The sequence below is a fragment of the Odontesthes bonariensis genome, chromosome 16 (assembly GCF_027942865.1).
Source record: "Odontesthes bonariensis isolate fOdoBon6 chromosome 16, fOdoBon6.hap1, whole genome shotgun sequence".
Taxonomy (NCBI): Eukaryota; Metazoa; Chordata; class Actinopteri; order Atheriniformes; family Atherinopsidae; genus Odontesthes; species Odontesthes bonariensis.
The window spans coordinates 29,606,120-29,624,101 of record NC_134521.1 but is presented as its reverse complement, the minus strand read 5'-3'; the positions used below and the strand labels follow the sequence as shown (position 1 = coordinate 29,624,101).

At 38.2% G+C, this 17,982-nt stretch overlaps 1 protein-coding gene across 13 annotated transcripts in view; it reads left to right on the top strand.

The window, feature by feature from the left end:
• Positions 1–17,982, top strand: part of ncam1a (neural cell adhesion molecule 1a) — a 271,998-nt gene that overhangs the window by 193,139 nt on the left and 60,877 nt on the right. For 7 of the 13 annotated variants that reach the window (XM_075486879.1, XM_075486878.1, XM_075486881.1 and 4 more), the window contains exons 4-8: positions 442–585; positions 3,300–3,437; positions 3,893–4,010; positions 7,966–8,126; positions 9,033–9,175. In XM_075486879.1, the coding sequence (XP_075342994.1) occupies positions 442–585; positions 3,300–3,437; positions 3,893–4,010; positions 7,966–8,126; positions 9,033–9,175 (704 nt within the window). Of the gene's footprint in view, positions 1–441; positions 586–3,299; positions 3,438–3,892; positions 4,011–7,965; positions 8,127–9,032; positions 9,176–13,224; positions 13,255–17,982 lie in introns of all 13 variants that reach the window. The other 6 variants (XM_075486877.1, XM_075486876.1, XM_075486880.1 and 3 more) reach the window with 1 other exon arrangement.

Below are 17,982 nucleotides of genomic sequence, written 5' to 3'. Positions count from 1 at the left end.
CCTCATTCTAACCAGAGTACATACCTACCATAGGAAGAAATATATTCTTATTATTGTTGGCGCTACAAAGCCCTACCAAATCCTCATTCTGTAATGCCTGACTATATGTGTGTGCAACTTACTGCAATGTTATTTTTGTTCAAATTTTGTCTCCTTTGCAAAAATTTGCAAAAAATACCTTTTTGAAGTGAGGTGTAGATATCCATTTAAACCTTCATAACATATCAGACTTGATTTAAATTTCATTCCACTACTATTGTGATTACATGAACTTTAAAGCAATAAGCCTTTTGATTAAAAGAAATAATCTCAGCTATGTGTTGCCCTGATTTGCAGTACATGAATTTAAAGATTTATGATGTGGGATCTATAGTACATGTGTGTTTTAAGTTTAAAAGAGTTAGTCTGAAATTTGAAATATAATAAATGTTTGTCCTACAGAAAAGATTACCTTCCAGAGTGCACCCAGCCCACAGGAGTTTAACGAGGGTGAGGATGCTGACATAGTCTGCGATGTTGTCAGTTCACCGCCACCCACCGTTATTTGGAAGCACAAGGGCTCCGTGATCGAAGCTGCCAAAGATGGTGAGCCAGTTCACATAAAACTGTTCCTTTTCTTGAGCTGCTTTCTCACCTCCAACCCGCCATGTCATCTAATCCTCTTGACTCCCCCAGCAGTCACCTCACCTTCCTGCCAATGCAGTCTGCCAGTTCATGCTTTCCAATTAATTTTCTACACTCTTCCTCATCTTTTTTTTCCCTCTGGCCATTATCAATGAACAAAACTAAGCATTTCAGCAGGAAGTCGTTTAAGACCTCATAGTTGATACATGCATAAGGAAATTATGTTTGTTGGCCTAGCAAGAGGTTATGGACAGATCAAACAGAATCAAGTTTATTTTTACCAAATAGAGGAAGAACTATAAATGAAAAAAAGAAAATCTGAAAAACTGAACTGAAAAAAAAAAGGGTGTGGAACTATAAAGTGTGACACAGAATGAAGGTATTTATCTCTGTTCAGGAGAGACCGAGTATACAAACTGAGCAAACATTGTAAAAGTAATTTGTGCTGTGGGAGTAGACTGAGAAATCTCTAAGAGCATTTAGCTTTTGCCTATTTTTCACCATCTGACCCCTTTCTAACTACTGTAACTCTCAGCTTCCCTCTTCAATACTAATAAAGATGAAATTACACATTTTCAGCTTTTAATCTCATCTGGTAATAAAATGAGTGGAACCTAAATGATGCTTTAGATATATTTTCAATACGTGTGAATAATTTGATATGCCAAATTTATGCAGCTAACCGTTACTTGCTTTGCTTGGACAGCCTTAGTCCTCCTCTGACTTGAAGAGTCAATCTGCTATGGAGGGTGGACACGAAGCAAGAAAATGTTCTTTTGTTTCACGCTGGAATCAAGTCTATTTTAACCTCAGAGTAACCCCTCCCCCTGGTGAACGCTGGAGAGGTTAGAGACACCACAGTGCTGTGCTAACCCTGCCTTTATTCTTGGACTTCGGTCAAGGAATGTGTTTTTCGCTGGAAAAACCACTAATTGTAACCATAGCTGAAAACTGCTTATGTAGTTTTCCTCAGAGCAGCAGTTGACCAAACCATGCTGTTAAATGTCCATTCTAAAACGTGTCAGTGTGAAATGAATTAAGAGCTATAGCTGTGTACACATACGTGTGGAGTAAGAATTACAGTTATTCCTTTCCATATGCAGTGGAGCATGATTGGAATGCAAGGCATAAAGATTAAAAAAACCTCACTTTAGAACCTCAGGAAACTCCTCAGACTTAGTAAAATTATGCATTATCCTTCCACAGCTATGGTAATAGTAGTTGGGGTGGAATCGTTAGTACTATAAATTGTAAAAATATAAAAATTTATGAGAAGAAAATGTTCAATACTCCAAGCAGCATCACCCCCAGCATATAATCCAATGCATCAAGGGATGTTATGGCCCACACCGTCTCTCTGGTTTATACAGCCTGCTTCTCTTGTTGAAAGGTGGAGAAAAGGAAATATCATTTTAACTTTCTTGCTTGGAAACTTGTGGCACTGAACTCCAGCAGAAGGGCTCCCGTCTTCAGAGAAGGAATTAACTGTCATATCTTAGCCTTGTGGGGCACACAATAAAGCAGAAATAGACAGACAACAGAAATAAGGTTTTTATTAGGCTAAAAATTTAATTACAGTGAAAATCAGTAAAGGCAGTGCAAAAGGCAGCGTAGGGAACTTCAGCTTCATGGGTGGTAGACTCTCAAAAAGTCTTATCACGTCCGACAGCATATCCACACTTTCATGGGCACAACCGATTAAGAAAAGGCAATCGCTGGATGAAAACATGGGTATCCGGACACATGTTCAGCTGTATCTGGGATTTAAAACTTCTAATCCCATTCACTTTACTGTCAGGACCAACTGGGATCAGAAGGATACTGCCGAGATCAGAGCATACTGATGAGGACCGAAGTTTTCAATCCCAGATACAGCTTAATGTGTGCCCGCCCTCATCCACAGCATGATTAGTTTCCAACAGTGAATGGAGATTTCATGCGATGCTGACAGTTTCTCCCAGTGAATGATGCTCAGACAATACACAAAGAGTCTTACTCTGCCACTCCAAGGCTGGTGGACATGCATATGGGTGTGGAAGTAGAATATTTTAATCTAGATTTCAAATCACATGCTGCACAGTGACAACGTTTCGAAGAAGCACAGCCCCACCTATCCTCACCTCATAAATGTGTAAATGTGATGTGATGAGGTCAGAGCCATGGTTTTAAGAAACGTTAAAAACAAATGCATTTGGTATCAGATGTGACAGCTCCCCCTTCCCCCTTTGTCACTGTGTGCATTTAATCAGAGGGTAAACATCCTGACAAGCTTTTTGCTTTGTGCAAATACGACTCTGTCTGTGTAGCTCTAAAAACTTGATTGCTCTGTGTGATTGTTGTATTTTTTTTAGATTTTCTACATTTAATACAAAAATCATTGTTCACTTTATACTTCAGCATGATGGGTGTTTAAAACATGTTAATTGTTGATATGAAATTAAACTTCAAATAGACTGGATCAGTCATTTTGGTTTCTGTGATCAACTGACTTAGCTTTTATTTTTAACTTGTGGGTTACTTCATGATGGATTACATTTGAGAATACAAAACTAAAACAACCAAAAATAATCTTTGATAATACATTTTATATCATTATTTTACCATAATCCAGTAATCTTGAACATTTTGGAATGTGTGTGATATGATTTAATCTGCATTTGGCTTTTCCGTTTCAGTACGATATAAGATCATGGATAATGGCCACCTGCAGATACGGAGCCTCAAGAAGACAGATGAGGGCATGTACACTTGTGAGGCTCGTGTTATGGCCAGGGGAGAAATTGACTTCAAGATGATGAAGGTCGTTGTTAACGGCAAGTACTGCAACTCTGTTACCTTCTGCTGTCTGCGTCACCTGCTGTCCATCAAAAGGTTGTTTTTGTTCAACATGGGGGCTACATTGAATATGACCCTCAGACATCAGAAATGTAGTTTTTAAATGCACATGTATATATGCATATACTCTATATACTCATAGATGTGTATAGTGGAATTTGTACCAACATTCATCAGGGGCGTAAAGACAATCTTAAAAGAATGACAATGTCTCTCTTTGTTTGCAAGTGTCCCATATCAAACTTAAAAAGCTAACATTCTGCAGCCTGTTAATGGCCCGAAAATATCAGTTTTTGTGGTTTTAGTATACAACTATCAATAGAGTCTAGATAGGTAGAACTAAACTATTGTTTTAAAACAGTTATTGCACAAATATATTTATCTCAGCTGTTAATCTGACCCTGTAACATGCTTTTCTTTTTTTCTCTCTCAGTGCTTCCCACCATCCGGGCCAGGCAGCCTGATGTCAATGCAACAGCAGACATCGGTAGTTCTGCTTTGCTGGCTTGTGATGCAGATGGCTTCCCTGAACCCACCGTTACCTGGACACAGTACGTCATTTGCCTGTTATGATTAGATAATGGGATCAAGAGTATGGATCACTTTTACCACAGATCACATTAGGAGAACAGCTAAAGCTGCCATAACATTAAACACTTCTTTTTCACACCTCTCATGGGAAACAATATAGGATAAAGCAAAGGGTAAAAAAAAAAATGGTTTAGGAGAGAAGAAATGCACATTAAACTGCACATTTAGAGGTGGTAATGTAGCTTTATAGTGGTCATTAACATTAGATATGCAGTGTACAACTCCAGAGCTACTCTTCACAGAGCAGATCATTTACATTCCTTTACGTTTTAACTTTTTTGTTCCAGCAGTCCTAACTATGAGAGAATAGAGGAAAGTCATTCTCTTATAGTTGCATAAAATCTGCTTAATGATTTTCAAACTACAGGTCGAAATCAGTCATTGAGGATTACCCATTTTGTGGATTGTCTATTTCTAGAACAAGTGGTGGTGGGAAAGCACCCAGTCTTTGCTGCACACTAATCTTGCTGAAACCTCTTTCCAAGTTCTTTTGTTTTGTTTTGACTTTTGTAATTCTTTACACAGGAGGGAGTTCAGCGTTACTAATGACACTCCTAAACTTTCCCCAGCGCTAGCCGAGAGCACACTAAAGCATTCTTTTCTGTGGAAGTCATTGGGCTATTTCTGCCCTCTTTATCCAGTTCCTGGACCTACAGAAATGCTCTGTGTGAACACCAAGGGCATACCACTGTAGAGCAGAGCAGACACTAAGCTAATATGCATCATCAAGGAGGGTTCCATCATCATGTCAGTGTCTTAGTACGCATGTGTTCCTAAACATACAATAAGAAACATAAGATCCAGTAATGCCGAGCAACCGCTCATTACAGCCACTGACTTGTCAAGTGTTCTTAAACTCCTTACAATAAACCAATGCAGTCGTATGAAAGAGTGGCAGATTTAGAGTGGGGAAAAAAGGAATGTAACAGTAATCTCTTACAGTGTATTAGATCAGAGTCAAATATTGATGAACGAGAACAAGGTCAAGTGGGACATTCAATCTTTTTTTTCTATTTTAAAGGGATATGCCACCCCCAGGCCAAATTAAGTGTATCCCCGCATTCCCGAGACATAAATAAGTGTGTGGGAGCATTTTCCTGGCGACCCAGGCATTGTCCGAATCTCACAGCACTGACCACTGCTTGGTTGCGCGTAATACATACATGCTAGCGTCGCCAGCGTCGCCCATCGAAATATTTCGCCCAACGTGAATTAATTTACTTGATTTACCTTCTTATTACTGTGTGAGTGGTGTACTTTCACATCGAGTGCAAATGACTGTGTAAATCAACACGGAAGGCTTGGTTTGCTCTTGTCGGTTTGGGAACTAGTTTCCAGTGCGGAAAACACAGCCGAAGCACACTCCCCGCTACGTCTTTGGGAATCCCCACCCCCGACTTCCTCAAACAAACCAGCGTGAAGCAGCCAGGGGGTGGGGATTCCCAATCACGTGGCGGGGAGTGTGCTTCGGCTGTGTTTTCCGCACTGGAAACTAGTTCCCAAACCGACATGAGCAAACCAAGCCTTCCGTGTAGATTTACACAGTCATTTGCACTCGATGTGAAAGTACAACACACACACAGTAATTAGAAGGTAAATCACGTAAATTAATTCACATTGGGCGAAATATTTCGATGGGCGACGCTGGCGACGCTAGCATGTATGTATTACGCGCAACCAAGCAGTGGTCAGTGCTGTGATATCCCTTTAACATAACTTATTAGCATTTTTCGTTTTTTGTAAAACAAGCAGCCAAAGGGCACACAGACAGGTGTACTTATATGTACTTTTACTTTTATGCATACATCATTGTAAGTATTATTCTAGATATGAATTTGCATGGCATTGTATAGAAATTCTTATATAAAAGAAAAGAGGAGATTTACATTTTCACACCCTAAAAGGCTTTGATGAGTTTAATCTTGACAGGTTTTCTTTTCTGTGCACATTTCAATTTCGTACTGTTTTGATCTAGTTATATAACACTGACACTGTTTTGCACAGTGTGAAAAGCTGTAGTGAATCTGCACCTGGTGGCACCAGCTGCTTGTAAATTCGCATAATTTGGTTGACGTGAGCAGATATTAAACCTCGTTTGTACATGAAACACAAGTTTGAGACTTGAATTCAGAAAAATTGGGATTCTATTTAGAGAGAGAGAGAAACAGAAAAAAAGGGTGATGAAGTTAAAAGATAACCTTGGGGAATCAACTCTAACATGAGCATGTTAAGCTGAAGCAACAGGAGAAATAAACTCCTGAAAGCCTCATCAGATAGGTCTCATACCCATCCCTTCGCAGATGCAACCAATTAAGATCAACGCACAGAACACTTTGAACAGCGCAGGCCGTTCTATGGCCACTGCCAGGCCAGTGGGGATCCAGAGGGGAATAACATCACACATACAGTAAAACCTCTGGGATAGAGCTATTACAAAGTTCATAACAACTCAGCCAGTAATTTAACAGTACACATTAAAAGGAGAAATTAAAAAAAAAAAAAAACAATATACAGGAATAGAACTTTCAGATACTAATTATGAGACAAATGCTTGGAGAAACCTTCCATTTGTCAGCAATGTCTGCACTGATATGATAAGATGCTGGGAGATCTGAAAACAAAATTAGCATTACACAATTAAAAATATAAATCAGTAGAACGAATAAGATGGTTTGATTGCTTTTTATTGAAACTTAACTCTGAAATTAAATCAGTGTCCAAGGCCTTAAAAATGACCTGGATGTGATATCTGCTTTATGAAAGAGATAGAAAAACACCACACTTACAGTAACAGACTCATTTGTGTTTTCCATCAAACTTTTCTCACGTCAGCTCCAAATTAAATAACAATTCTCCAACTCAAGTGCACTTTTAAACAATATATTAACATTTTTGGTCTTTACACTTCATTCTGATAGCATGACATCATTTTTCAGTTCTAGTCATTCATCCAGTCGCACCAACTTCGTTGTCTGTGCAAGAGTCTTTATACATTGAACATTATACAATCAAGCTTTAGTTATACTGCAGAGTTGCAGTATGAAATCTTTCTTTTTTCCCCAACAACTGATCTGAGAGCAGATGACAACTGCCAAGTTATATTTTGGCCTTTCGGTAGGGTACCCAGAGAATGTTAAAGTAGCAGTGTTGGTTAATTTGGTGACACCTCTTATGACCAAAGCTAAATATGGTTCAGTACGACAGGTCAAAAGATTCTGAGGCCAGCAAAGCGAGCCACTTTCACACCAATAATGAAGACGGGCAATAGTTGGCCTTAATCATCATTCTTTGAGGGGGTCTGACGCAATGCTGCACATAACATGAGTTTGCAGAAGGCAGGAGCTGAGTGAAAGAAGTTGATTACCTCGCTCAAAAATTGGAATTGTGCAGCCTGCCGATTTTCATGTAACAGCTCTGTGCAGGGGCGGTTCTAGGGGCGGGCCGACCAGGCAGGCGCCCGGGGCGGCATCGCGGGAGGGTGAAAAAAAAAATAAAAAATTGGCAAAAAAAAAATTGGCAAAAAAAAAAAAAAAAAGAGGGTGGGATGGGGGGTATTCGTGGTTACGTTTCGGCCACAGAGGTGCAGGCGCCCGGGTACAAAAAAAAAAAAAAAAAAAAACGACGGTGAGGGCGGGGGGTTTTGCCCAGGGCGTAAATCAGTGTCGGACCGCCACTGGCTCTGTGAATGCTACCACTCCAGATAATCTTTTGAAAGTATTCTCTTAGAAATGAAAGGTAAAGAAACACCATCATTGAGCTGGTGCATGGTCTTTTTTTGTATTTGCCAGCCAATCTTGTGTACTAAGAAAAGTGGGTTAAGGAATGTATTTGCTTTGTAGGCCGCTTAAGTTGTATAAGCAAAGGTTTGTGATATTGACCATTGTCTTTTTTCCTCTTTTTTTTTTCTTGCTACAGCAACAGCATCGTCCTTGAAACAGGGGATAAGTACAGCCTGAACGAGGATGGTTCTGAATTGGTAATAAAGGATGTCAAGAAGGTGGATGAAGGGGATTATAATTGCATTGCCAAGAACAAGGCAGGACAGAAAAGCGAGGAAGTCAGCCTGAACGTGTTTGGTAAAGGAATATCTTTATTCACTTACTGTACATATTTACTCTAAGAAGAGTTTTTCCCTCTCTGGCCTTTCCTGTTGCACTTACTGGTTTTGCTGCATAGTTCTTTAGGACTTTCCAATGATTGGCTAAGTCACACCCAGTGTGATGAATAGACTCTGTCTTATTGGAAAGTAATTAAACCACCCTTTAGGACATTCAAAGATGTATCACTATGGACTTTCTCTTTCTGAGGAAATGATTTAATCCTGTGCTTGTGGCTCTGTTAAAGGTCAGTTGGGTATGAAACCAAAACTATGATAAAGCCTCTCTGATTACTTTGACACCAAAATGCTAAACATGTCTATTAGCTATGTGTTACATAGGAATAGTTCCTCTTGTCAAAAAATGATCATTTATGAAGCCAAAAGCAAACAAAAATAATCCAGCTCCATTTTAGCAATGCAGATTTTTAGCTCTCATCTACAAACTTTAAAACCAGTTTTTAAATCTGATACTGGTGAGGTCTGTGTGGTAAAAGGCTCAAGAGGCCTTTCACCCTGACAGGAGACAGATGTGGGTAAATATGTGTTTACATGTTTACAGTAACAACAAAATAAACTCCACATAAATACCTTTCATGTGCTGCCAAATTGTTGAAGTGATGACAGATTGTTCATATCGCAGAGATTCCAGGGGCTTTTACAAAATTGCAGTATCTGATGCCCTGAAAATGAGAATAAAAAGACATTTTAAGAAAATCTCTTTCAATATTTTTCAGTGCCCTGAATAATAAATAAATACAGTTTTACATTAACAATGAAACAACAACGAGGGATCACTTTGCTATCTAATCTTACCAATATGCTGCAACAAACAAAAATCGTGGTGTAAACATGTTTTTAATAATGCATTCCGCTCTCTTTCTAGTGCAACCCAAGATTACCTTCTTTAACAACCAGACTGCATCAGAGTTTGATGAGCAAGTAACCCTGCTCTGTGAGGCCATGGGTGATCCCACACCTACCATATCCTGGAGCTTTGGCAACAGAGTCTTCACTGAAGGAGAGCAGGTACAACTTGCCTTTGAGTTTTGTGCAGTTATGTAACAAAGATCCTCTACTGATACGAGGCTGTTGCTGAATTTCACTCTTGAGAAACAAAAAATCCTTTCAGATCCTTACAGATCAGCACCTATAATTGTTCCACTGTAGACAGAAAGGGTGAATCACTGTACAATGTTGGGATAAAAAAGAGCATTTAATTTAGTATTTATTTGTAAACTTCTTCATGTTGAATGTCTGGATTAATTTAGTCCATACAAAGACATAAAGAAAAAAAGAAAACCCTTACATTCTTTAAGATATGTGCCATTTGTTCAAAATGATCAGTACTTATCGGTTATCCAGCATTAATTTTGCTGTTTAAACCAATTATTCCTATGGAGTGTTGCTAAATGATTTTTTTTTCATTAAAACAAGGCATGTTCATTCAAAAAGTCTTATGAAATCCTTTTTCGTCACCTGAATTTGCTCATTGAACATTCTGGACAGCTTCATGGTATGATACTTGCCAGTGTTGTGAGAAATGTATCTCATTTTATTCAGTATTAATTTTAGGTTCTAAAGGGGGTACTTGCTATTAAAAGTGCTCATAGGAAATTCACAAAAAAAAGTAAGTGCAAATGAGCTGAAATAATGAATATTATTTAAGTGACATTACCGTAATTATTGCTTTGAATCAGACTGTTTTGAGCTCTCTTATAGGACTGTGCTAAAGTGCTATAATAAGCCACTTTAGAAATGAGTTGGCACTTTTGTAGTAGGATGAGTATGATGTAAGTAAAGAAACTAAACCAGGGTCATGTAACTTTATTTCTAGTGTGTACCCTCATTTTTCTCTTCATGTCCATTAGCACTGGAGATAGTAAAAGGCTTTAAGGGTACCATTCTTGAGCAGTCTCTCTGATATACTGGTCACAGTATTCCTGCAGTATCCAGTCTGACAAGAAAATATTATCCCAAGTCTGTTGTAATCCTCTTATCAGTTCATTAAAATGGCGTTATTTGGAAAAATCCATCTTAATGGTCTATTCTGACAACATATATATCATGTGAGCAGTGGATGGATTCGTCATTTCCAAGAGGTCATTTTCTGCTGTGATTGCAGTAAACATTATTTAGACAATTACCTTCCTGCCTCAAGCAGGTTTGTGGATTTGGGAACAACATTGGTTTGCTCTTCAGCTTATATACAGCAGAATTAATGACATACATTGCTATTACATCTACAAGCAATAAACGTACATCAAGGGTTTAGAATGACTAGGTCGAGGACTGATAGCTGGTCTCAGAGCATTTGCTACAGGGCAGTAAGAAAACAACACAGTGTTGTCTAACAATAACTCTGTAACCTCTAACTTGGTGCAGTCTGTGGTGCAATGTTTTCATTTCTCCCTGTAATTTTTCCCACAACAATTTGCTGATTTATAAAAAGCCTGAGATAAGCTGTCCTTTATCACCACTTGCATCCAGCAGTATGTGAGGTCCAGTAGGGTCAATTCTTGTCCGATGAGAAGTTACATACATCTTTTTTTATTCTTTAAAAGTTCATTATATGGTAAAGAAATATTAGAAAAAAAGTTCTTATTAAACACAGTTGTGTTGATAATAGAAATGACAGAAGCTTGCAAGAATACGTGTGCTATTCTTGGTGATACACATGGTAAATGCACTGAAAGCATCTGCCCTGTTATGTCCCGAAGGACATAAAAGGACTCAGTTGCAAGATATTTAGGCCAAACTGGCCTACTTTACCTCACATGCTTTGTCAGCTGGTGCAGTGCGATGGATTATGTGTAAAAGCTGCCATGTGGTGAAGTACACATCAAATACATAACTGAAAACTTAACAAATGTTTCTTGGCCATTGTTAATACTGTGTGTCATTGTTGCTGTTGAAATTTTATTCATGAATTCTTTGTGAAAGTAATGATATTATATCACGATCATTATCAGCAAGTCGGTTTTAAGTTTTAAGCTTTAGGTTTTAAGTAACTAATAAGAGTAGATCCATCCTTTTCTGGGAACTGTTATATAACTACCAGCTTTCAACTGTCCATGTTTGTGCCGAAACATAACCCAACGAGAATTAGTGCATTTGACTGGGCTGAAATATTCACAATTTGGTCCCATTAACTGTGCAATTCATCACTGCCAATGAGTGGAAGCATTCATGGCTGCATTGCAAGTTTCTGAATCTTATCTTCCACCTGCATGATAGGGCTTACCTTTCCCATTGCCATTCAGTTGTCAACAAATGTCTTCCATTCACAGCCTGTCACCACCCCATTATTTTCTCTCTCTCACTGTCAGATCAGTTTCGATTATATGTTGCTGTCCTCAGAAAGTCTTGCTGATCATTTGGTAATAGCTCCCTAATATTCATTACATTGTAATTCATCAATGGTTTTCTATATGTCACATTCTGTCCTCCATCCTTGCGCTAGCTCTACATTATAGAAGTCAGAAATATTCATAAGAGTGTGCAATGACAGGGCTGTAATTTAACAGGACTGCAACTGCCTCTCTTGAATATCACTGAAAAAGTTATTACTAATGATAAGTGTTAACTGATAATGATAGGATTTTTTTTTGTTTTGTTTTGTTTTTTTACATCCATGCCATGTGCAGTCTAACAAAATTAATTTGATTCTGTATGTAGTTGTTATTAGTGGAGGATATGCGATGGAAGCCAGCATTGGAAGCACATAAATGAGTAACTGAATCAAAACACAGAACGCTGTGATTGAGGAAGGGGCTGATTAGGAAAACAAAGTCCCTTGGTAGTTCACCGATAATTAGTTTCAGTACCTTTTTTTTCTTTAGTGTGCCTCCAAACTCTCTTTTATTACAGTACATTAATTAATATCCTACTGAGAAGGCCCCATGCTGCTTTAGGAGAAGATGCTCCAGATTGGCATTTTGACCAGTTCTGTTAGTTCCCTGATTGTAGCTGAACTGCCAAGAAAGAAATCCTGATCTCGTCCCAACATTCCTTCTAACATAAAAAAAAGAGAAAACTTAATGATACCACATATTCACATTGGTTCTGCTCTGTTTTTAATGTTCTTACAGAGTGATGGGATTTATTCATTGCAGAATAAATCATGATTGTAATACATAAAGCTTGGCAGGAAAATCTGTCAGTCTTACCTAATGTGTGAGTAAAAGAATTCCTGTCATTTTTCATCAGGATTCATTCTAATCACATATACCGTACAGTGTTGTTTTTGAGGGAAATGGCAGTTTTTAGACATGTTCAATTAATGTTGCTCTTAAACTGAAATTGCAAAACTGTTTCACGGTAGACTGTACTGCATATGAGAGGAGAAAGGAGCCACTGACAACAACAGTTTTTGTGAACTACTGTTTTAAAACTACTGTTTTGTCAGGTTGGCATTTAAATGTCTCCATATTGGTCTTTTAGCAGCCAGAGGACACCAAAATTGGAATTGAGAGGGTTGAGCTGGAAGGTGTTGTGTGAAACATGATTGACACAAAATTTGTATCTTTAAGGCCTAGTATTTATCTAATTATAGAATTACTTTCAAAAGGACCACCAACATTTATTGATCAGAAATCCCGATAATGACACCAGAATGACTTGTTTTTAATGTTTATAAACTGTTGTTCATGTGATAATTGAAGAGTCTATTGGAGGCTGAGATTTAATTTGCTTTGCATTTTCAGGAACTGACACTACAAAGCTTCACTTTTGACAGCATGTGACTACAACTATCTTTTCTAAACAGTCTATGGGTAGTGCAAACAACACCAAATACAACACCAAAGCAGAAACAGTATTCACCATGATGAATGACATAAGACATGAAAATTATCAGCAAAGCGGAAAATGCACTTCAAATATATCCTGAATAATACCTATCAACCTAGTAATGAGTTTATCGCTCAAAATTGCTGGTGTGGTCTTTCAGTCATTACATCATTGCACAACTGCAGGTGAACTTTGTATACAGTCATTCTCTGGATGCTTTCTATAAGCTTAATTTGCTCCATTGTATCGATGTTTGTCTTTGCTTCCTTTGTGTTTGTCCCCTCTAGGCTTCTTGGACCCGACCAGACAAATATGAGGTATGGCTACTAAATATCGTAGCCTGACTCTAGTTTTAATAGCCCAAACTTACTCTGTAGACTTTCCCTTACATCTGTTTTTTTCGCAGAGCAGAAGTGTTGTGGTGTTGCCAACATTTAACACACTGTACTTTTTAGTTGTGCCCTGAATGTGTAGGCCATTAGACACATAGTACAGTTCATTTAATCCACTTAGTTCCAGTACACATTTAGACTTGCCCTATTTACTTGTCCCTGTTTATTCTTGTCGACAAATTTCATCTTGAGAGACGGAGATAGTCACAGTATCTCAAAGTAGTTCCAGTTCCATTTTTTGGTCATGCTGTTATTTCCTGCTGCATGGTCTGGTTAGTTCTCACACTTGAAATGATGCGGCGGAAAAAAAAAACTCCTGCACTGTGTTTTTTAAAGATCAGCAACTTTGCAAGGTCACACAGAAACACTGTCTGCTCTGCTGTGAGCAAGCCATGTTTCCAACTCACATACATCTTAACGCAGTGGTTTTAAATGGTCTATTCTGCTGTCGTGGGCCAGGGGCTGCATGATTTTGCTTCGACTACACTACAGGAGCGGATTTATTCAGTCACCTGGGGCCTCATTTGTGCTGTCGTCTTACTGGGTCAGTTCACCCAGATGGCAAAAATGTTTTCTCACTTGTCCCCAGTGGTTCTTGGATAGTTTTGGTTTTGATTGTCCAGATTTTGAGCCATTTCTCTGAAATGTGTCCATTCAATCCCTAACACGTTGGAGGTTGAACAAATTCTGTCATGGGCTTGTGATTTAGTAACATCTCCTAGATTATTAGTGACAAACATTTTTTAGGAACAAAGTATATAGTGGGGAAGAATAACAAGTGAATCTAATTAGAAATCCAGAACACCTGAGGTTTAGTTGGAAAAGAGACATGCATTCTCTTGGCCCTTCATTAAACAGCTACCTTTGAATAGAACTGACACACTCTAACAAGCTAACTTCCTTCATGCACTGTCACACACATAAATGACAAATAATGGAACTAAGAATTAACTTTCTTTACTAAGCATCACTGTGAAAACACACAGATCCGGTTTGGTGACAAGTTTGCTCTTTTATAAACATACATTTTCCTTCTGTCTGGTTTTAATTATTTCCCGAGCCCTCAGGGCTTTGAATTACTGCTTGCATCATTTTGTGAAGGTTATTTCAATTATCCCATCACTCAAGTGATTTTTACCACAGTATTATCCCAGTATGTGAACATTATCGTGTCACCTTGTTGAACAGTTGACTGAATTTGCAGGTTTCTGGATCTGCAGGTCACAGCCGCAGCTCATGCATCATAATGTGATGGTTGGATTTTCAGGCTAAAACTTTGTCACATTTTTTATTTCTATGAGGATAATCTCATAGTCGCAAAAGAAAAGATAACACTGACTATGAAATTTTGAAATATCTCACCTGTTGGTGATTTCAATATTTCATAATGATGTTTTCCCTCCAGATTTCCTGCTTTTGTAGAAAGCTGACTGCTATTGTTACTTTGCCCGATAACTTAATGTTCTTAATGTTTCCCAGTGAGAAGGGTGTTTGTAGTGAATGTCTTATTATTTCCATTTTTTCCCCAAGAAATGTTTGTTATTCTGATATTTGTAAAAAAAAAAAAAAAAAAATGAAAAGCTTTTCTCTGCAGAATGTGAGAAGTACTGCTGAGAAAAATTATGGGTTAATTCTTTCCAAGTAACTCTGTTGGCAGTGTATATTTAAAGAAGAAATGTCATTCAATTAGATTTAGGATCTGGTGAAAGGACTGTTTTTTATTGCGTGTCTGTAGATAACCTGTTGAGGGATATGTGTAGTAGTCTGTGACAGGTATAACAAGCACACATGATACTGTATGATCAATGACAGTAGAGCTGTGCACTTTAGAAAGCAAAGTGTGACAATGGAACAGTAGCATTGTTGGATCATGATAACCTGCCTGCTGAAGAACACTGTGCCAGCTTTTCTGAGTAGAACATACTGGCAACCCTTATCACAAAGATCATTCGACCTTGCTGCATTTAGCATTTGTTTTTATGTACTGGTTATTTGACTAAATGCTACTGCAAGATGTAAGTAACAGAAGCACTGAACATGCAATTCCCCTTTTTTTCTCTTTGAGTTACCCATATATCAAAGTAAAGATAATTACAGTTAGATGGAATTGCTAAACGGCCCCCAATTTATCCATTTCAGCAGCGGAGGGACTGTGGTCTCGAAATGTTATTTACCCAACACTGGGTGGTTAACTTTTCTTGCTCTTATACTTTTGAAGGGTTTGAGAAATACTGTCCAATGGTAAGTGTAACCTTTAAAGTGTTTGTCTGTTTCTTTGGCATATTATTCATTTAGCTGTGAGCCAACAGTTAGGAGGGGAGTGAGCGAGAGACTAGGAATGCCAAGCTACATACTTCCCTGTTAGGAGTCAAATTAAGGACATTGCTTTGAATATCCCTGCTCTGTCATAAACTCCTGGATCATAGGTGTTCCGAAACTCGCTGGTGTTAACGGTTTACTGTCAAAGAGCCCCTCGGGTCCTTTCTGAAAAATATATTTTCATGCACCATAGAATGTTACTAAATCGCCTCTCAGTTAATCAAGAAGTTTGTTGGTTCAGCTCACCAACCTTAGCTGTGCTTAAAATAAGCCTTATTTTAATCAGTCTTAACTTCCTTCTTCACTGTGGAAACAACAGGTTAAACAAATAAAAACCAAAAATGGTGGCAGTGTTGTGATCTCACTTTGATCAAGCAAATATGTTTTAATTCAGTATTTCCTGAATTATATTTCCTTAGCACACGAAGACCTAAGGCACCCACTGTACATGGAAATAGGTCCTTCAGTGGGTTTTAATTGATGAAATACTCTCAGTTTTCAATATTGGTCTCTAATGAATTATCTCGCAAACCTAATAGTTTCATCCTTGAAATTTCAATTTGAGAGTTTATTCAGGATTCATGTGTTTAACAAACCAGTGTGGCATTAATACAGCATTAATGTTTTTCTTATTAAATTAGCAGTACAAAAGATCTTTTGAAACTACAAAAGGTTAAAGAAAATTTGATCTTTAACTTCATGTCCTTAAGTATTTACGGTTTTGTCAATCTTGACCAAGCTTATACAGCTGTTTTAGAAGCACAACATGTGTATAGACAGATAATGAAACAGTGTACTCAACAGATCAAAGCAGCGATGACCGCACCAACAGAGGAAAGTGAAAAAGCATTTCCTCGCCTACTGTTACAAGTCCACTCTTACAATAAATTTGATGACAAGACACAGCTGTATAATTAGCATCATTCATTGGAGTTAATGAATAAATCTTTTTTAAAGGTCTGCCTTTTCAGTTCTGTTTCTGTTGTATCATTAAAGGATTATTCTCCATTAACCTTTCCCTGTTTACATCCTAAGAGTTTGCCCACTCCAGCACTTTGCTGTGTTACTGCAGTAGGACAAGATTAATGCTGCCCTTTCAAAATGTTCCAGGACACTCCCTGAGATCTTCAGTAAACAGCAAATTTTTTTTTTACCACACCTGCATAAACCTAACCTGACTCACGTCATCTGGCTGCGTTCACCAACTACACGCGGGGGCGTTCCCTTTCCTCACACAACCATCTGAGGAGCCTGGGAGTCATATGTGTTTCGTCCGATTAGAAAATAATCAGAGCCAATCATTAATCGCTGGGTGGGACTTTGGATGAATGGGCGGCGTTATGGCCGCGTTATGGCCGCCCATTCATGCTCCAGAGGGCAGGAGTCAGGTAAGCTCTGAGCTACGTCATGGGTTGAGTCATTGGGAGTGGCTGAAGTGGCGTGTCAGTCAAGATGACGGACGGATTCTTCATCCAATCACATGCACGAGTTTTAGAAAAAATAGCCCCATTTGAAATCATGTCGGTTGTGGGCTCGTCCCAGATGGTATGCGAATACCAGAGGGCGGGAGTCAGGTAAGCATAAACCTGCTCTGCAAAAAAAAAATTACACCATAGTGCTAATACAACAAATAGGATTTTATTATTTATAAAAAAAACAAAAACAGTGAAGCACGAGAATGCCTGAATTATTGATAAAAGATCATGGCAGCCAGTGGGACGATGTACATCCCCTGTTAAGTTAAACTCTGTGTTCCTGAGGAAGAAAAGCTGTTACTGTATTTATAACAGCCAGAGTTGTTGTAGGGTCTTCTACTTGATTATTTATTTTAATAGGGCTCTACTTTATTACTGATCACTAATTACAAGTAACTTTTCTACTTTCAAAATCCCAAAGTCTGCTGAGAGTGTAAGACTATATATGTTTGGTTTCGGCTTCACAATTTATTCATATTATGTGAAAATGGTTAAATTGACTATAGTTGCTACAAAAATGACAACAGACAGAAAGATTTGGTCACAGACCATTCTAATGTACATCAAGATGTACAGCTCCAATTCCCAAAAAAGTTGGCACGCTGTAATATGTGAACAACTTTTTTGAGACATGTTGCTGACATCGAATAAGAAATAAGCTAATACTTTCCATGAAATAGTAAAATATTGCACTTTCAACATTTGATTTGTTCTATGTTCTATTATGCATAAAATGTTGATTTATGAGGATAGCAAATCAATGCGTTTCATTTTTTTTTTACAGTTTATACAGAATCCCAACATTTATTGAACTGGGGTTGTAAGCCAAAGGTCACGCTAGGTTGCATTGGTTGCACTC